The 21,883-nt window shown below is 39.3% G+C and overlaps 1 protein-coding gene across 1 annotated transcript; it reads left to right on the forward strand.

Annotated features, from left to right (window-relative positions):
• The first annotated feature begins 18,386 nt into the window (after window positions 1-18,386).
• LOC116030627 (pentatricopeptide repeat-containing protein At3g61520, mitochondrial-like) lies at window positions 18,387-21,301 on the forward strand. Its single transcript, XM_031272933.1, has one exon. It carries the CDS (start codon window positions 18,445-18,447, stop codon window positions 20,734-20,736), a length of 2,292 nt encoding a protein of 763 aa, XP_031128793.1. The 5' UTR covers window positions 18,387-18,444; the 3' UTR covers window positions 20,737-21,301.
• The last annotated feature ends 582 nt before the right edge of the window (window positions 21,302-21,883 follow it).

The following is a 21,883-nucleotide window of genomic DNA, read 5'->3' on the forward strand; positions in this document are numbered from 1 at the left end:
AACTTGGCAGGGTACAAGCAGAGAATGTTCAGCAGTTTAGCAAGCTACAAGCAGAGATAGATGGTCTCAAGGCTCAGCAGCAAGGAGGAGGTAATAAGTTTCCTAATCAACCTTCATCTTCAAATGGTAGACTGCCAGCAAGCACAGAAAATCCAAGGCACCAAGTGAATGCAGTCACCACTAGAAGTGGATTAGCTTTGAAGGACCCCCCTTTTCCTTCGAATGATCCAGTGCCTGAGAAAGATGATAAGAAGGATGAGGGTGTTCAGGTTGAGGATATTCTTGATGATAGTGAGGAGGAGCCTGTGGTGTAGGGAGATAGTGTTAAGGAGAACGCTCCTGAGCAGGATGAGAGTGCTCCAAGTAAGAAGCATGAAAGGAAGAACAAGAAGGTAGATGACTCGGTTATACCTTACAACCTGTTACCATATCCACAGAGGTTGTGGAAATCAAAGGAGTCTGATAGAGAGAGTAAGTTCCATAAGATGTTGGATAAGCTGGAGATTTCCATGCCTTTTGTTGAAGCAATCACTCAGATTCCATCGTACAAGAAGTTTCTGAAGAATATTTTAGGCAATAAGAAAAAGCCAGAGAAGAGTGCGGTGGTGGATCTGAGTGAAGGAGCCTTGACCTGTGCAGTTCTTCAACATAAACTACCTCCTAAGCTGAAAGATCCAGGTAGTTTTTCCGTCCCTTGCATCATTGGTGGATTTGTAGTTGGTGGTGCTCTGTGTGATCTGGTGCTAGTGTTAGTCTTATGCCATATTCTTTATGTAAGAGACTCAACCTGGGAACACCAAAACCCACCTCCATGACCCTACAGATGGCGGATCGCTCCATAAAGCGTCCGGTGGGAGTTCTGGAGGATGTCCCGGTCATGATTGATCAGTATTTTATACCGGGGGATTTTGTTGTTATGGATATAGAGGAGGATGCCAAGGTTCCTATTATACTTGGTAGACCTTTTCTAGCTACTGTTGGTGCACTTATTGATGTGAGGAGAGGAAAACTAGTGATGGAGGTGGCTGAGAACAAGATTGAGTTTGACATATTCAAAATGGCGAAGCACCAGCCCTCATATGTTGATGAGTGTTACTTGATAGAAGGGCTAGGTGAGGGCACTGCTGAGAGTAGAAAGATCGAGTTAGGGGATTTGCATGATTCCCCTATTGATCCTAGACCCCCTGAACTGTCAAGTGTGCTGAGACAAAAGAAAAAGTTCTCTAGTTCTGGGGGTTTCTACAAAAGATGGATGAGGGAGCTGTCTAAGTTCAAAAGGCCACCGGATCGCGTGGTCCACAATCCCACCTGATATCCATGAGGTTGAGTCGAGCTGACGACAGTAAACTTAGCGCTTCATGGGAGGCACCCCATGTTATCCTTTACTTTTTGCATTTTATTTTACTGCATTTTTCTTTTTGTTTTAGTTCGGAGTAGATTAGGGATTTTTCTTTGTTCACAGGGTGTTCTCTGGGGTTGTTTTGGTGTGAGATTTGCTTTCTTTTACCTTTGAGAGAGTGGGGAATGGTTAGAATTGAAGAGGTTAGGCCTTAGAACAGTTTTAGGATATATTTTGGACTAACTTGCAAGTGCAACCGAACTTGGGCGCGAAAAGAACAGAAGTGCGCAAGGAGGACCCTGGATCACGGCCAGGATCACGGCTGTGACCCCGGCCGTGATGCCGAGGCGTCGTTTTCCAGCGGAACAGAGCAAAGCAGGGCTCTAGGTCACGGGCCACATCCCGGCCGTGACCCAAGCCGTGACCCCGCCCAGAAAATTCCAGTACGCACAGGCCTATTGAGGGCTCTGGGTCACAACCACCATCCCGGCCGTGACCCTGCCCGTGATGCCCCTCTAGAAATTCCAGTGCTGAGAGCTTAAACGAGGGCTCTAGGTCACGGGCTACATCTCGGCCGTGACTCAGGCCGTGATGGCGTCGGAAAAATTTCCAGTGTCTACAGGCCAAACGAGGGCTCTGGGTCACGGGCTACGTCCCGGCCGTGACCTAGGCCGTGACACCGAACCGAAAAAAAAATGTTATGTTTTCTAGTTCGATTTTTCTAGTTCGTGAGGCCTTGTTTGTCCATCAGGGACGATGTCCAGTTTAAGTGTGGGGGGGTACTATTTCTGATGAATTTTGGATGCAGTTTGCTTGAAGGACTCAATTTGCAGCTAAAGGTAATGTGCTTTCCTTGTGTTGTGGCTGTGACCGCTTTACTTCCTGCTGGTTTGTGGTTTGTTTTGGTGGTACTTGTGCAGCCTAGCTTGTCAAGGATGATTCAAGGTTGAGCTTGTGTTTAATTCAGTCTCTTGCCAATAGTTGGGTCAACCTTTAACATAAATGTTCCCCCTGTGTGTTATGCATTGCTAGTGAAGGCTTATGTGGGATTCCGGTGATATTTGTTCTGTCATAACTTGTCTCAGTGCTCTCATAGTGAAGTCTAGAATTTGCATGCTTTGAAGTGATTTAGGCCATTGTTGTTAGCCCAAGCCGTTAAACCTACCCTGTGTTACATATTTTCCCTAGTTGTCCCCTTTGAGCCTTGTTCTTGTTTAATAAGTGCAAAAGCACTTAACCCCATTCTTTGTTTTGTTTTTCTTGTTTAGCCATATTATTTAGCCCTTAGCCCTAAGCCATATATTTCCATTCACCCATAGAGAGAATGTAGCATTTGTTCTATAATTTAGAGGAGATTTCCCTATTTGAGCTTACTTTTGATAGAGTTATTCATGTTATCTTTGTTCTAGTGTGGGGGTGTGGTGAAGGAATTGATTTGTTGGTTTGAATTGAAATAAAGAAAGTGGTTGTTGGTTGAAAGAAAATTGAAAAGAAAAAGAAAAAAAAGTGAAGAAAAAAGTTTGTGAAAAGAAAGAAAAAGAAGGATGAATGAAAGTGCAAGTCAGGATGAATAATTGTCTTCACACCCACTAGTTTAGAATACTCTTGTCTTTCCAATTATGTTTTGCTCCCTTGATTCATATTTCCCATATCTCCTCTAGGTTTAATTGTGAATATATGTGAAATTCTCTCTCTTTTGTTTATTTTTCCATACCCCTTCTTTGTTTAGCCACTCACCCTTAGCCCCATTACAAGCCAAATAAAGACCTATTTGATCTTAGCATGCAGTTTTAGAGCAATCTATGTGAGTATGAAGGGCATGTCTATGGGAGTTCATCTTAAGCCAAGTCTTGCATAATCTCAACTGAATACATGTGCATACAGGGTTCTAATCTAGTTTAATTCTGGTGCTCGGTTATTGGCCTGAGAAGGGAACTCACTTGTGATTCTGAGATGATTCTTGAAGTAGGTTAGGTTGCATGAGTTGGCTGGTGGAATGATTGGTTGAGCAGGAAGGAAGTGTGATCAGTTTCATTGCTTGGAAGGTAGATTGTCCTTGGTAATTACTTGAGGACAAGCAAAAGTTCTAGTGTGGGGGAGTTGATATCTACTATTTTATACAATAATTCACACCTTATTTTAATTGTATTTCCCTTATCCTAGTGAAATTGGGAATTGTTTGTGTGTTATATTGTCCAAGTGTTGAATTATCTACAAGGAACTACAAAGGAGGAAGTTTGGAGCATTTTGGACAAGTTCTGGAAGAAAAGGGAATTACAAGGAAGAAAGGAAACAAGAATACAAATTGGAAAAGAATTGAAAGTTGCCTAATGGGCCAAGGCCCATCTACCTCTTATATATTTGACCTATTCTCTACAATTAAACCAGAGGTCCCCTTGCAGAGTTCTGAACCCTAGCTAGTTTTAGTTTATTCTCTTTATATTTCCCTAGCATAGTTTAGATTAGTTTCAGATTAGAATTATTTTATTTCAAGCTTGGAATCTTGGATTGAAGTTGGATTTGTTCTTTATCAGTTAAGTTTCTCTTCCCTTTTATTTCTTATGATGTTTATGGTTATTTATTCTTGCTTTGCTGTGTTTACTCTCATCATGCGGGAGTAATTCGTTTATGGGTTTGGATTAGGGGTCCATTGTTAATCTTGATGTTCGATTTATGATTAATTGCATAAAGGGATTGAATCTTGATGTTCGATTTATGATTAATTGCATAAAGGGATTGAATATTTTACCTAGGGTTTATGTTGATTTGGGGATTTCTTTGCACTAGTTATTGGTTTGTGGCCAGAATTAATTACTAGTCTAGGAGAGGGATTCATTACAACGACAGTTGGATGGTGTAACACCCCAATTTCTGCTCCGACAACTATTACAATATGCGTAATATAACGCTGCGGAAGCTTACATCTTACAGCAGTAAACTGGGTGCTACCGCCACACTTAGAGTGAAGCCTATCACCTCTTTGATAAAACTTCCACTATAAGTGCACAGGCTAAAAGAAACACACTCAACATCAACACCCCAAACATCAAAATATAATATTCTAGGCATATATATTAATATCAAAAGGTATTTATAAGAATTTGCCCGACGGCTGTTATTTACAAACTTCGGGTCCTCCACTGCCCTAACAGACTAGAGCCAGCCAAAACTAAGGCTACCAAAAGATATATATACACAAAAAGAGAAAATCATCCAAAAACTTCCCAACTCTGGCCCTCTAATCCAAACTTCGGTACACCGGTGTGGTGTACGTGCCCCAAACGAGGTGCCACTCTCCCTCGAACCACATGATGTGATCGAGGAAGCGACACTCGACTAACATCATTGACCACTCGTCACGAAAATCTCGTGGGTCGGAGTCCCACGGACACGGGTAGCGGACAATGAACTCGATAGGGTCAGAACCGGGAATAAGCTCTATGGGGTAGTACCCATACTGAGCATTTAACTCATCTACTAAGTCCAAAAAGGAATAAGGATTGACTGGGCTGACTGGGGTTGCTGGAGTATAGTCTGGAGAGCTTTGAGAATCGGGTGGAGAATAGGGGTCTCTGTCCGGCGTGTCATGCAAAGTCTGACCAACAAAAGTAGGTCCCGGGCAAACATGATCAGGAGTGTTTGCCGGGCTACAGGATCCTTCACTGGATGACATCTGAAATGACGTACACGGTGAAGTGTAATTAGCACAACGGCTAAGTAAGGTAATCCATTTGTCACTTCCATCAGATAAAAGTTTTGACAAATAATTCATAAAGGTAAATACACATTACCAAATATGGTGTCCATGCCTTTCATTACTGCAATCAACAATTAATGCCATATAATCACAAGCATATAATGAGTATATAAGTCACAACACATTTCCTTATCAAACTTCCTAGTTTATCAAACTAGGTTGCCTTTGATTTCTTTTCATACAGAATAGGTTTTCAGAACTATCCCTGTCTATCACACATGTCAATGCCACAATTATGACTTCTAGTTGTCTTCAATTATGAAAACGTTACTTAGTTTCTGACTAGAAGCAAGAGACCTTATTGAGGATACAAATTTCTTTGACTAGACCGAAATCGGATCTGGACATGGGGATTACGGTCCTGCCCCAAGTCTCGTTCGTGATCCCTTGGACGAAGGTTCATCATTATGGTCCCTAGTTTGGCCCCACCTAGGTCCATAAAGCTGATACCAACCCGAAAATGACATGAGTATCTATACTTAAGTGTGCACACCCCCACGGCCTACGCCTGACTGAGTGATATAGAAAACTCCCCTGCGCCTGACTGAGTGACGCAGAGCCTCCCTACGCCTGACGAAGTGACGTAGAGACTCCCTACGCCTGACGAAGTGACGTAGAGACTTGGCGAATAGACTTCGCTTTACGTATGAATAAAATCTGCGCCTGACTGAGTGACGCAGAAACTCCCTACGCCTGACGAAGTGACGTAGAGGCTTGGCGTATACTGCCGTACATATATTGAAGAAGACCATCGGTACTATAGCCCGAGGTAATATAAATGACAAGGTCCTCTTTAACTTCTTGAAACTAAGGTTTTAAAAACATTTCCCCTCCTTTCTCATCTTCTTTTGGACATTTTCCACAAAATCAAGTCCCTATTTTGAAAACAATTACCATTCTCAACTTGGTTCACAAGTCTCGTCTCTCAAAACATCTTTCTCAAAACATTTTCCATCATCACACTACACATTTGTATATATGCATACCACATAAGCCTAACACTTTCCACATATTTATGCATATTCACTTAAGGTACACATACCAAATATATACATATTACAACACTCCATTTAAATATACATACATACTCATATATGTACATATATTATAATACACACATTACACGTATATATATATACATACCACATATATATATATACTTAATACTCATACCATATATAATATGTATATATTACTTATATACACATACGTAGGTTATGCTACACATCCAATATATATAAATATGTAATACTATTTTCATATATATAAATATATCACACACATACATATACAGTATATATATACCACACGCACACATCATATATATATTACACACACTCACAATTATCATTAACACATCAATAATCATACTAAGCATAATTCAGAAAATTCAGCTTGGCGCAGTCCGAAAGATTGAGCCGGTAAAGATAGTTCCCGAACTCTTTTTCACTTGAAATTTTTATGGTAGAATCCCAACTTATAGTACTTAATGTCCATAAAACTTTTTGGTCATTTTGATCCACGAATAAACACAGAAAATTCCATTTTTGCCCTTGGCAGTGGGCTGTCCGGAATTCTATCTCTCCCTGGACCAGTTTTGGGAAAAATTCCGAAAACCATACTTCCACTACTCCGATCATTATGAAATTTTATATGAGGGTTCCACACTTATAGAACTACATGTCTAAAAAAAATTGGATCAAAATACCTTACCAATTTTTCCCAATAAATCTCGGAAGTTACTGCCAGAATCTACCCTGATTTCCTTTCACTATTCTCACAAGTATAAGCTCATATGAACATAAATATAACATATACATGCATATCCAAGCTATGAACATGTATAAAAAAATATTTCCAAAGCTCAAAAACACCATATTTCAACCAAAAATCAATTATCCAAATTCAAGTGACTAATTCCAACTTAAGGGAATTCCTTACCTTGTAAAGGATTTCTAACACCTTAGGAAGCAATTTTGGATCCTTTCCCCAATTTTCACCTTAAAACCTAGGTTCAAAATCAACACCATAACATCATGTATCAAGAAATTAAACATAGATTCATAACCTAGGAAGGATTACAAAGCTTTCTACCGAATAATATCGAAAACTTACCGAATAAATTGGAAGTTTAGAAGGATTTGGCTATGGAACTTTGGAAGAAAAAATGGTGGAAGATGATCACACCTCTCTCTCTCTCTTTTTGGCATTTGGGGAAGAAAAGGGAAAAAAAATTCCTTTCATATTTAATCCCAACTTATGGGATAAGCTTTAGGAAAAAAAATAATAAAATAATAAAATATCTCCACAACATATCAGTTGTGGTCCAAACAGATAAAGTTTCGGTGGAAAATAATCCAGAAAGAATAATTTTCGAAACCACAAATTTATTCCAGTCAAAAGCTCCAAAATGGGCTAGGTTCGGTACACTGCGGAAATTTCGCGGTGTACGATCAGAAAGTTCATACTTAGTCATAACAAGCCTAATCATCAATTTTTAAGGAAATCCGAGCTGAAAATTCGTCCTCGAAAATTTTACGGTTCGTGACCGGCACGAACGATCGCAGCTTAATGACAACTATACCTCCGTATAAAAATTCCCTTGACATATCGGGAGATCATCTTATGAATGTCATAGTCTAAAGATATATTTTCCGACCCTTAGACTTATCGGAAAGACGAGGGGTTACAGATGGAGACCTCGAGCCTTACCAATTTCAACCTAATTTTCCTGCTATGAAAGTAGAGGTAATTTTGGGGGCTTACAATGCTTAGGTGCTTAAGGTTATGATTGATGCATCACGACAGTGGGGCAATCTTAGCCTAATTCTCTTATTGATTACGAAAGTAGCTGAGTAGAATTCTTTTGTGCATTGCCCATATATCCCTTGGTTAATTATTCTTTCCCTAATCCTGAGCTTGTTAGAACATCAAGGTTACAATCCCCCTGATCTGGCCCATACCTTTATCATATAGTTTTTATCTTAATCAATTGTTTACTTTTATTCCACATCATTCAGTCTTTGTTACTTGGATTCTATAAATTCATATACTCTAGTGCCTGGTAATTCACACAGTTACGTGCCATAACACCAATCCTCAGCGGAATGACATTACACCCTTTTACACTCATCATTTGTGCTCACAACGACATCTTAGTCTACTCTCCTAATCCGTCTGAACACGAGAAGCACCTCAGGACGGTGTTGCAAATCCTAAGAAAGAAGCAGCTATATGCCAAGTTGTCCAAGTGTGACTTCCGGAAGACTAGTGTGGCTTTCTTGGGCCATGTAATAGCCAAGGAGGGGATCTCGGTGGATCCCGTTAAGATTCAAGCGGTGATGGATTGGCCTAAACCAACGACTACGTCCGAAGTTCAAAGCTTTCTGGGTTTGGTGGGGTATTACAGGAGGTTCGTTCCGGATTTCTCCAAGGTAGCGCAACCTATAACGCAACTTATGAAGAAGACTACACCTTTCAAGTGGGACAGTGACTGCGCTAAAGCTTTTCAAGAATTGAAGGAAAGATTGACGTCTGCCCCGGTTCTAACCCTACCATCCGGAACCGAAGGGTTTGAGGTGTTCAGCGATGCGTCAAAGAGGGGCTTAGGATGTGTGTTGATGCAGCAGAGCAAAGTGGTGGCCAACGCGTCTCGGCAGCTTAAGAGCCATGAGGAGAACTACCCTACGCACGACTTGGAACTAGCCGTCGTAGTCTATGCACTAAAAATTTGGAGACACTATCTTTATGGGGTGCAATGCAAGATCTATACTGACCACAAGAGCTTAAAGTATATCTTCACTCAGAAAGAGTTAAACATGCGGCAAAGGCGTTGGTTGGAACTTATTAAGGACTACGATTTAATCATTCAATACCACGAAGGGAAGGCGAACGTAGTGGCCGACGCACTAAGTAGAAAAACGAGACATTCGCTTAATGCCACGTGGGTGTTCGCGGATGACCTGTGTAAGGAATTTTAAAAGATGAATATCGTCGTGGTAGAGGAGGGACAGATGGACGAGGAGATCCGACTCTTCAACATGCAAATTTTACCTACATGGCTCGATGAGATCCGGAGGAGCCAGATGGACGATGCCCGAATAAGCAAATTGAGGGCCAGACTGGCCGATGGCAAGAAAGGACCTTTTGAGTTATATCCCGACGGCAGTTTGCGTTATCAAGGATGTTGGTGCGTGCCAGCTTCGTGTAGGGAGTTGAAGAAACAAATACTGGAGGAAAGTCATCATACCCCATATTCAGTACACCCCGGTGGCGATAAGTTATATAAGGACATGAAGAAATTGTTCTGGTGGCCTAATATGAAGAAGGAGGTAGCCGACTTCGTGAGCCGATGTTTGAATTGTCAGAAGGTTAAGACAGAGAGGTGTAAGACTAAGGAGATGCTGCGACCTCTGGAGATACCAGAAGGGAAGTGGGACTCCATTTCGATGGATTTTGTAGGTGGGCTGCCATTGACCAAGACTAGGAAGGACAAGATTTGGGTAATTGTGGATCGCCTCACCAAGACAACCCGATTTATCGCCATGAAAGAGACCTGGACTATGGATCAGTTGCCTAAGGCCTATATTAACCGAGTAGTGAAGTATCATGGAGTACCTCGCGACATCGTTTCAGATCGAGACTCCAGGTTCTTGTCACAATTCTGGAAGTCACTACAGGTAGCCTTGGGTACTAGACTAAAGATGAGCACTACTTTTCATCCAGCCACCGACGAGCAGACAGAGCGGACCATTCAAACACTGGAAGATATGTTACGAGCCTGCATGCTGGATTTGCAAGGATCCTGGGAGGAGCATCTCGACCTGATCGAGTTTTCTTACAACAACAGCTACCACGCCAGCATCCAGATGGCTCCCTACGAGGCACTGTACGGCCAGAAGTGCAGGAGCCCATTATGTTGGGAAGACTTGGTGAACCCGGTGACCTTGGGACCGCAGTACCTACAGGAAGCCACCGAGAAAGTCAAGTTGATTCAAAAGAAGATGAAGGCTGCTCAAGATCGCCAGAAGTCTTATGCTGACTCGGGAAGGAAGCCAGCGGAATTCCCCGAAGGGGAGAAGGTGTGGCTGAAAATCTCACCCACTAAAGGATTAATGAGATTTGGGAAGAAAGGAAAGTTGAGCCCTCGATTCATCGGCCCCTATGAGGTCTTAGAAAGGGTTGGGCCAGTAGCTTATCGCTTAGCCCTGCCAGCAGAGTTAGACCGAGTGCACGACGTATTCCATATATCCCAATTAAAGAGGTACATGCATGACGCCTCTCATGTGATTGCGCCGGAGATCCTGGAGCTAGACGAGACGCTGTCCTACGAAGAGAAACCGGTGAAAATTCTGGATTCCAAAACGCGAGAGACTCGTCGCAAGGCAGTCAAGCTGGTAAAGGTGTGTTGGTCCAACCACGGAGTCGAGGAGGCCACTTGGGAGATGGAGGACGAGATGAGAAGACGTTACCCGGCTTTATTTGCCCTAGGTAAGTAGTTAGTTTAATTCTTGCATGTTGAGCATGGGTTGGGAAGTTAAAAGTTTAAGGGTTAGGAGCATAGTATGTTCTTAAGTTAGGATAGCTGAGCAATCTTAGCCTTAACCTCCGATCGATCCACTCTTTCTGGAAACCGTTCCGTTCCAAGTTCCCGTGAGCTTTGAGCTTCGGGGACGAAGCTCCTTTTAAGGGGGGTAGAGTGTAACACCCCGTAAATTTCATTCAAGCCTTAAGACCGGTGATTAAATTCCACTGGGCATTTTATTTGATTTAATTGGGCTCAATCCTTCCAATTGATATACATATATTTCATTCCGGAATTATTTATTAATTCTAAGGCCCAATTCTTGACCTAATTCTTGTAAGGGATTTATTTATTTTATTGAACCCTTACAATTTCTATGGAGCATTTTATAATGGCCCAATATGTATGTATGTATATATATATATATATATATATATATATATATATATATATATATATATATATATATATTTGTTCTTGAAAGATCAAATTCCTACTTACTAGTGTTATATTAAATTGTGCAAGACCCATTCTCTTAAAAAGCCCATTATCTACTCTAGTTACCCTAGTGTAATATATTTTATGTATGTAATGATTTCTCCCATAATATAAAAGGAACTTGTATCAACCCTACCATTCCTTTTTCTTTCCCTGCAAACAATTCACTCTCAACCTAAACTCTCCTAAAAACCCTACAACATACACTACCCCTTCACCTTCAAGATTCAAGTCAAGATTGCTCTTCACTACCCCTTCACCTTCAAGATTCAAGTCAAGATTGCTCTTTTAGGATTGCTAGTGCTTGGGTAAGTGTTTATTTCTAGGAATACACCTTGCATCATGTTATTTTCATAATCTTTATACAAGTTCTCACCTTGCATCATGTTATTTTCATAATCTTTATACAAGTTCTTATGTTGCATCATGTTATTTTCATAATCTTTATACAAGTTCTTATGTCATTCTTTTGGGGATCTTTTGGGAAAAGATGATTAAGGTGAAGGTTAAGCTTAGTGAGAAGGTTTAAGAGTTCTTGGGTGAAGTGTGCCTCAAGAGGTAACCACTATGTCCACTAAAACCTATTTTTTACACTCTCAATCTATGATATTATTTGGTGTATTGGAATCCTGAGTATTTCTTTGCTGCTTAGCCTATTTGTTGTTGTCTGTGAAGTCATTTTGATGGATTATGATCTTGTGTTCTTGATCCTTTGCATATAGATGTTTATGGATATTTATTGGTATGGATTCCTTGTTTATTTGGCTTCTGGGAGTTGTAATCTGAGTAATCTGAGCCTATTTTTCGTATTCTGGGAATGAACTTTGCGTATTCTGTCTGTTCTGGTCTGGGAGTGGTTTGGAGTTGCTCTTGCGGTAAGGTTAGGTGGTATAATGTGTCCCGCCTAAGTGGTCCGCAAGAACAACAGGGGAATGGAGTGACGGAGGATGGCGATCCGCTGGGAAGCCCCGCCCCTTCCGGCGGAAGAGGGCGGCGGACCAGAGTGATCCGCCGGGGAGTGCCGCCGGTTGAGGCGGAAGGGTGTGGCGGAGCTGGTGATTCCGCCAGGGTGATCCGTTGGGTTCTTTCTGGAAACTGTTCCCGTAGCTATTTGTTGTTCTGTTGTCTTGTTGTTTCACCCTTGTTTCTGGAACTTGTTGGGATATTATGCTGAGTATTTTTCCTTGGTTCTTGAGCACTTATTCATGTCTCTTAATTCATTATCTTGATGTATTGGTTGGTTGAATCCTTGGTTATTTTTCCTGAGTGTTTGTTGTGTTCATAATCTGAGATGAACACTGTGGGTGTTTTGTTCTTGGGATGAGTTTGAGGTTGGATATGGAGTGGTGGATCTTTAAGTATCTCTTGGGCTGTTTGAGGATGAACTAACTGTGGAACTAACTTTGGACTTCGGTTCCTGTGATTGGACTTCGGTCCCTGTGATTGGGTTTTTACCCCTGTGATTGGACTTCGGTCCCTGTGATTGGACTTTTGCCCCTGTGATTGGACTTCGGTCCCTGTGATTGGGTTTTTACCCCTGTGTAACTAACTTCTAACTTTCGGGCTTGGTGATTGGTGTGAGAGTTGGTACTTGGGTTGGAAGTTAAGGTTTTGGTGCTTATCCTTGGGTTGAGGTCTGTTTGGTTCCTTGTTGACTCTTGAGTTGTATTGTATCTTGTTGATTATTGGTTATTCTTGGATATATTGCAGTTTTGTTGTTTCTTATGAGTATTCGGTTGAGTTTGTGATTCGGTTGGATATTGGTATTGATGAGAAGTCTTGGTTTATATATTCTTTCAGCTTGTTGTTGTTGAGTATCCGATTTTAAATATCGAACAGTTCTTCGGTGTATATATTNTTCTAGGAATACACCTTGCATCATGTTATTTTCATAATCTTTATACAAGTTCTTATGTCATTCTTTTGGGGATCTTTTGGGAAAAGATGATTAAGGTGAAGGTTAAGCTTAGTGAGAAGGTTTAAGAGTTCTTGGGTGAAGTGTGCCTCAAGAGGTAACCACTATGTCCACTAAAACCTATTTTTTACACTCTCAATCTATGATATTATTTGGTGTATTGGAATCCTGAGTATTTCTTTGCTGCTTAGCCTATTTGTTGTTGTCTGTGAAGTCATTTTGATGGATTATGATCTTGTGTTCTTGATCCTTTGCATATAGATGTTTATGGATATTTATTGGTATGGATTCCTTGTTTATTTGGCTTCTGGGAGTTGTAATCTGAGTAATCTGAGCCTATTTTTCGTATTCTGGGAATGAACTTTGCGTATTCTGTCTGTTCTGGTCTGGGAGTGGTTTGGAGTTGCTCTTGCGGTAAGGTTAGGTGGTATAATGTGTCCCGCCTAAGTGGTCCGCAAGAACAACAGGGGAATGGAGTGACGGAGGATGGCGATCCGCTGGGAAGCCCCGCCCCTTCCGGCGGAAGAGGGCGGCGGACCAGAGTGATCCGCCGGGGAGTGCCGCCGGTTGAGGCGGAAGGGTGTGGCGGAGCTGGTGATTCCGCCAGGGTGATCCGTTGGGTTCTTTCTGGAAACTGTTCCCGTAGCTATTTGTTGTTCTGTTGTCTTGTTGTTTCACCCTTGTTTCTGGAACTTGTTGGGATATTATGCTGAGTATTTTTCCTTGGTTCTTGAGCACTTATTCATGTCTCTTAATTCATTATCTTGATGTATTGGTTGGTTGAATCCTTGGTTATTTTTCCTGAGTGTTTGTTGTGTTCATAATCTGAGATGAACACTGTGGGTGTTTTGTTCTTGGGATGAGTTTGAGGTTGGATATGGAGTGGTGGATCTTTAAGTATCTCTTGGGCTGTTTGAGGATGAACTAACTGTGGAACTAACTTTGGACTTCGGTTCCTGTGATTGGACTTCGGTCCCTGTGATTGGGTTTTTACCCCTGTGATTGGACTTCGGTCCCTGTGATTGGACTTTTGCCCCTGTGATTGGACTTCGGTCCCTGTGATTGGGTTTTTACCCCTGTGTAACTAACTTCTAACTTTCGGGCTTGGTGATTGGTGTGAGAGTTGGTACTTGGGTTGGAAGTTAAGGTTTTGGTGCTTATCCTTGGGTTGAGGTCTGTTTGGTTCCTTGTTGACTCTTGAGTTGTATTGTATCTTGTTGATTATTGGTTATTCTTGGATATATTGCAGTTTTGTTGTTTCTTATGAGTATTCGGTTGAGTTTGTGATTCGGTTGGATATTGGTATTGATGAGAAGTCTTGGTTTATATATTCTTTCAGCTTGTTGTTGTTGAGTATCCGATTTTAAATATCGAACAGTTCTTCGGTGTATATATTCTATATAGGTGTGTAAACCTATTTACAAACTTATATATATATATATATATATATGTATTTCCTTGCGAGTGTGAATGGTGGTTGCTTAGCAGTCTTTTGCTAATGGTTTCTTGTATGTTTTCCAGGTATGCAATAAGTCTAAGCGTGAGCGCGATAGAGATATATCCATATGAGGCGGCTTAGATTAATTTGTTATGTTTTAGACTTATGTTTTGGGCTTGTGTGCCAATATGAGATTCTACATACTCTTGTTTTAGATTTTGGATCTTTTGGACATGTTTGAGGATTTATATACTATTTGGTTTGAATTTTGGTTAGCCTGTGCATCTAGGTCGTGTTTTCTTACCTGAATGTGGCATGATACCCCTTAGGTTATAAATCGCTTCCGCTATGTTGTGCTTGATGGTTGAGATAGGCAGCTTTTGTGTTAAGTTCTAGCTATCTCAGCTTGTGAAAAGTTGGGGTGTCACAGGTGTCTCGCCTGTTCAAAGACTTGTTAGGGAAATCAATGACAGCGTATGTGGACGACATGTTGGTAAAGAGTATGAAAGAAGACAATCACGTGACTGATTTGGCTGCTAGTTTCTGAGTCATGGAGAAATATAATTTTTTATTGTACTTGTTCTATCAGTCATATCTTGCATTTTAGTTTCTATCAGTGAAGAATGTGTCCAATCTGAAATTTGAGTCTAAGTACAAGAGACCTAAGGGAGTTATTCATGAAAAAGTATTTCCTTTTGCAATTGAGATGGGATCAAAGGAATATTGGTCAAAACATTCGCAAAAATGTCCGGATATTAGCTCTCCTGAAAAGCTCGATAAATCTATAAACCATGACTCTATCATGCATTGAAAGGAGAAAATTACAATTGAATGTAATGTGGAATTCGAAGAGCAATTTGAGTATTCTAAAATTTTTCAAAAACATGGGTGTGGCTATGGACCGCCTTGGACTGTCTGTAAAAAATAATGGGCAATTTCTTATGTATCAAACCGGGGTCATGTTCAGGTGTGGCCGCGCCCTTACGTGCGGCCGTGCGGTTTACACCACTCAATGTTAAGAAATACACGACTCAATGTTACGAAATGCACCACTCAATAACATTGAGCGGTGTATTTCTTAAGCATTCATAATGTGAATGTTGTGAATCTCGCTCACTTTGTTGTGTAATTGCATTCATAGTCGTTAAATCAATCCAAATGAATGATCTGGATTAGTCCATACTCCACAGGGTACTCACATAATGATAGGCCATCACCTGATCCAGAAGCTACATATATATATATATATATATATATACCATATCATACGTATATACTTATATAACATATATAAAATATATATATTAAAATATGGTTAATATATATCTCATATGTTTCAAAATACATAATAACAATACATTTATAAAAATACTATATAGTACAAGGATTTATTTCCAAAAGAATATGATTCATGACTCAAATGAATATGAACATAAGAGTAGGCTTCAATGAATATGGTTTAAGGACTAAATGAACATTGAGGAAGAATATAGATAACTTTGAAAATTCAAATGGGTAATATTGGGAACCCAAAATCTCAAGTTTCACAGAATAGATTTCAAAATGATTTCCTCCATAATATATATATTATTTTGGTGTATCAACTAATTTACCACTTACACTACTTCGATTGCTTTTACAACTTAATTATTTATAAATGCTGAGAGCAATAGTTTAGTTTAGGCCCTGTTTGGTAAATGGCTGTTGGCTGATTGGGTTGGCTGTTTGGGTTAGAAGGTATGATTTGTTGATAATATTAGCTGATTGTAGAAAGTTGTTTGATAAATTAGTTGTTAGTTGATAACTGTTTGGTATAATTTCTTTTCTCAAAAAGCTAATTGAAAATGTTGCTTTGATTAGCCTTTTGAATTTTAGCATTTTGGAGTTAAAAAAACTTATTAACCAAACAACTAATAGTGGTCAAATAAGCCAAAATTAGCTGATAGGCTGATTATTTACCAAACAGGGCCTTAATGTTTATAATTTATAACTGCTAGTCTGCTACCATTTGGAATTAGGAATTTTTTAGTGTTTACTATTTTGATGATGAACTTTTCTAAGTTGAATTACAGTCAAGATTTATTATTTCCATCATGCATTTAAGCTCAATTTAATTATGTTCTCAATTGATTCAATTGTTATTTATGCTTTTTTTAAATGTCATCATCATCAATAGAATCTAAATCAATTATGAAAGGAATGTTAAGCATACAATATATAAACATAAATTGGCAACTTAACTATAAGTTTAAACTTTTATTTGAGAGGGAACACATGCTTCATGAAATGCGTGAATTAGAAGAGAAAAATCCGACAACCAAAGATAAAATCACAATAAAATTACAAAATTGCCCCCCCCCCCTCCCCCTCCCCATACCTAGTTACATGACTGGACTTAAAATAAACCCTAAAAATTGACTAATTACTTTCAACTAATTTATACCATCCAATAATAACATCCAATGGACAAAATCATCCTCCATAATATAGGTGTCCTCATTTGAATATATATATATATATATATATATATATATAAACATAAAAAGAATAAAAATCAAAATATATAAGTATTTTTTTTTAAACCAATATACAAGTATTTAAATGAATAGTATGAAACATATAGAAAAATTTGCTTTGTTGTATTTAGGGAGAAAAATTTCTTAGAGAAAGTTTAGAAGTTAGGAGGACAAGTTTGTAGAGAAAAAGTTTAGAAGTTACGGATAAAGAGTTCGTAGAAAAAATAAATAAAAATCAAAATATACAAACAATAATAAAATAAAAATAATATTATTTTGAATTTTTAGAGGAAGATTGTAAAGTTTAGGAGAGAAAAAAAAATTGGTAGAGTTTAGGTATGAATAAAATATAGGATAATGAAGAAAACATAATTTATTGAATTTAGGTATAAGGTTTATAAAGTTTAAATAGGGAGAAAAAATAGAGTTTAAATAAAGAGTGAAAACATTTAGAGTTTGTAGAAAAAGTTTTTTGAAATCTTGGGGTTAAGGATTGAAATTCAACTATTTATATTTGAGAAGAAAAAAGTCTACAAAAGTCCTAAAGTTAAAAAGTCTACAAAAATTTATAACTTTTTTGAACATCACATTACATTTAAAGACTTTTTAAAAGTCTTAATTAAATACCACCCGACTTTTAAAGACTTTTTAAAAATCTTGATTGAATACCGCATGAGTTTTAAAAACTCCATAAAAGTTTAAATTTGAATACCTCCGAACTTTTAAAATTTAAATTGAATACAACCTTAGAAAATGGGGTTAATCGTCAGTTGTTATACGGTGGACCATAGTCCATAATGCATTGTGGACCATGATCACAAATCGTCACCGTTTCATTAAGTAAAAAAAACGGCTGCGGCGGAGCTCCATAAAGGATACTACCATTCATCTCAAAAGATACTGCCTCACATTTGTTTTTATATTATCAAATGAAACTGTAGTTATATCAAAATATAACTGTAGTTGTGTTGAAAGGAAACTGCAGTGTATATAAAATGTAACTGAATAACAGTTTCACATTTTTGGGTGTATATTGTCCAATAAAACTGTAGTTATATCGAAATGATATTGTAGTTGTGTTGAAAGGAAACTACAATGTATTATAAAAGAAACTGTAGTTGTATTGAAAGTAAACTGAATAGCAGTTTCACATATTTGAGTGTATAATGTCGTATAAAACTGCAGTTATATCGAAAAAGAAACGGCAATTGTGTTGAAATATAATTACCGTGTATATAAAATGAAAGTGAATATGGCGGAAAGGAAGCCATTTCAGCGGTCTATTTTCACTGATCAAAACGACATCGTTTTTATGTAGTGTACACGATCCAGATTAAAATTTGCAGCTTAAGCGTTTACTAGGCCGACACTCTCGCTTAAACATGACCTGTCTGAATAATATGTATGTACTTATTTACTTGAGTAATGTCTAGTGATTCTGTGCATGATTTCCGAACATGAGAGGACTCGGAGCTGCTAGCTACCGCCCCCACCAATTCCCAAAACGCCGTGAAATCGACGCCCGCGTTTCTGTCCTCCCCTTCTCCACCGAGGCCCAACTCAATTCTTCGCCTAAGCCGCCGCCGCCGCCAAAACCAATTTCGGATTCCTCATCTCCCATTCTCCGATTAGTCTCACTTCTCCGAGAAACCGGCCCGGATGATTGGAGGACCAATTCTCAACTCCATGAATTCTTCCACTCTTCTCCATCTCCAAACTCCGTCCTCCAGATCGCCCGTCAATTGGGCTCAGCTGAGAAGGCGCAGCAGTTCTTCGACTTCTTCAAGGCCCAAACTTCACCTTCTTCGCCTGACTCATTCTCTCTTTCCCTAGCATTCCAAGCCATTATCGAGCACTCAATACGGGAGACTCGGTGCTCGCCCACTAAGCTCTACGAGCTCTTTTGCTCAGCCAAACAACAGAATATCTCTCTGTCTATCAATGCGGCGATGATGCTGATTCGATGCTTCGTGGAAGCCCGAATGTTCGAGGAATCTCTATCTGTCTTCTACCAGCTTGGCCCAGAATCGAAGAACATGAACGTGGTAAATAGGCTTTTGGATGCGTTGGTTCGAGGGGGTCGTCTTGATGGTGCATTGAAGATGCTCGACGAAATGCTCCAACCAGATATGCGTTTCCCGCCAAATGAGAATACCATGGAAATTTTCTTGTCTGCAATTTGGAGAAGTGACTGGAGAGGGATGAGTGTGAGGGAGGGAGAAATTTCCGGGCTTGTTTCAAGATTTGGAGAACATGGGCTGTTCCCAAATGATATCTGGCTATCTAAATTGATCACCAAGTTTTGCCGGAGTGGTAGATGTGATATAGCTTGGGACCTTTTGCACCATATGATTAGGTCAGGTTGTCAAGTCAAAACTGGTTCTTGCAACGCCCTTTTGGCCGCGCTTGGTAGGGAGCATGATTTTCTGAAGATGAATATGCTAACAAATGAGATGAAGGAAAAGGGAATTGCACCAAATGTGGTAACGTTTGGAATTCTTATTAATCATTTATGCAAGCTTCATAGGGTTGATGAGGCATTGCAGGTGTTTGAGAAGATGAGGGGTGCTAGTGAGGGCATTTCTATTGAGCGTGATACTGTCATTTATAATACTTTGATTGATGGCCTGTGCAAAGTTGGGAGGCAAGAAGAAGGAGTGGGGCTGATGGAAAAGATGAGGTTGGAGAAGGGATGTACACCTAATACTGTTACCTTTAATTGCTTGATTGATGGATTCTGCAAAGCAGGAGAGATTGAGAGATCAATTAAGCTTTTTTATCAGATGACCGAGGATGGAATAGTGCCAAACATAATTACTGTTAATACTTTGCTTGATGGTATGTGTAAGCATGGAAGGGTTGGTAGTGCAATGGAATTCTTCACTGAAATGCAAGAGAAAGGTCTCAAAGGGAATGCCATTAGTTATAGCATTCTTATTACTGCTTTTTGCAGTGCAAACAATATTGAAAAGGCAGTTAAATTATTTAGTGAAATGACAGAAAGTGGATGTTATGCAGATGCAGTTGTATACTACAGCTTGATATCAGGGCTAAGCCAGGCTGGAAGGATGGATGATGCTTGCCTTGTTTTATCAAGGATGAAAGAAGCTGGATTTTTCTTGGACGTAACTGGCTATAATATTCTCATTGGTGGATTTTGCAGGAGGAATAAATGGGAAAAAGTTCATGAATTGCTTCAAGAGATGGAACAAGCGGGCATCAACCCTGACTGTGTTACATACAATACATTGATATCATTCTTCAGTAAGAAGGGGGAATTTGCAAGGGCCCACAGGTTGCTGAAGAAGATGGTTGGTGATGGTATGGTGCCTACAGTTATCACTTATGGAGCATTAATTCATGCATATTGTGTGGCGGGTAAACTTGATGAAGCTATGAAACTATTTGAGACTATGCATTGTAGCTCAAAACTGTCACCCAATACAGCGATATACAATTCTTTGATTGAGTCTCTCTGTAAGAGTGACAAAGTTGAAGATGCACTTTCCTTAATGAATGATATGAAGGACAAGGGGGTTAGGCCAAATACAACAACATATAATTCGATCTTCAAAGGTCTCCAGGAGAGGAATTGGTTTGAGAGGGCTTTTGAAGTAATGGATGAAATGACTGCAAACCTCTGCAATCCTGATTATGTTACCATGGAAATCCTCACTGGATGGCTCTCTGCTATTGGTCAAAGTGAGAAGTTGCAAAGTTTTGTCCAAGGATATCAGGTTTCTGCTTAACTAATATGCGAATTCTCTGATCTGTACATACCAATCAATTCACGATTTGTGTGATGGCTATTCGATTTATGAGCGTGCAGACTTCTAGAGACGTCATTCTGAACTGAGACCGGACCTAATTCGGTTTTCAAGCTTAAAATTATTCAACATGTTATTTAATGGCCAGATAAGTTTTATTAGATCGTTTGGGCCAATTGATGTGCTTGTAGACATACAGGAATCGTATCTTTCAACTGTACTTGGTTAGCAGTACAAGTTGATATAATGGCTAGCTCCATGAAAGTTGCATGCATGGAGAACCTATAGTCAGGAGTAGCTAGCAATTTTTGTTTTAAAACATAAACAGAGTACATTGTTTTTAAATTAAAGTACGTCTTTCTTGTTGTCTACTTCATTGCACATTTCTAATTCATAAGTTAGTCAGTTACCCTAGAATATGCACTATTTATTCCTTGTCTTTGGTTAGGCAATTTGGATTTTTCCCATTTCTTACCAGTTCAAGCATTTAAAATGCACAGCTTGTAAGTCCCAGCAAGTTCAATGTACTATCCCCCTTCTCAAGTCATTTACCGTTTTGGGGTTCTTTTATTATGTCTTTTTCTTATCACAACAGAAGAATGAGATACTAATTTCTGGTGTTTGATAAATACTTGAAAAGATTATGTATCACAAGGATAATAATGTGCTTTGATTTGTCAACCATTCTTGAGCCAGTGCATATAGTGGTGCTGCTGTATTTCCTCCTTCCTTTATGCTATACCATAATCACTAAATCTCTTTATTTTGTGAATTTTTTGGATTTGCAATATTTGCCTTGTTGCATTCCTATAAGTCGAGCATTAAGTGGTGAATGCTGATTTTCCCCAACCACCCCCTTCTCTTGTTCTTTTAACCCATTCGGAATTTGTGGTGCTATTGTCTTTTAGGTTCTTTTCTTGAATTGAAATTCTGGGCTTGAAAGTGGGAACAGTAATATCAACCAACAATAGATTGAAATTATCATATGTATATCAGTATATGCTTGATAGATGTGATTCACTTGAGTCTTCCCCTTCTCTTCTCCAACTATCTATTTTTATTTTCCTTCAATTTCTGTTACCCTGCTTGATAATCCACAATTAATTCTTATCTGTTCAGAGATACATAC

The sequence above is a fragment of the Ipomoea triloba genome, chromosome 9, assembly GCF_003576645.1.
Source record: "Ipomoea triloba cultivar NCNSP0323 chromosome 9, ASM357664v1".
NCBI classification, from domain to species: domain Eukaryota; kingdom Viridiplantae; phylum Streptophyta; class Magnoliopsida; order Solanales; family Convolvulaceae; genus Ipomoea; species Ipomoea triloba.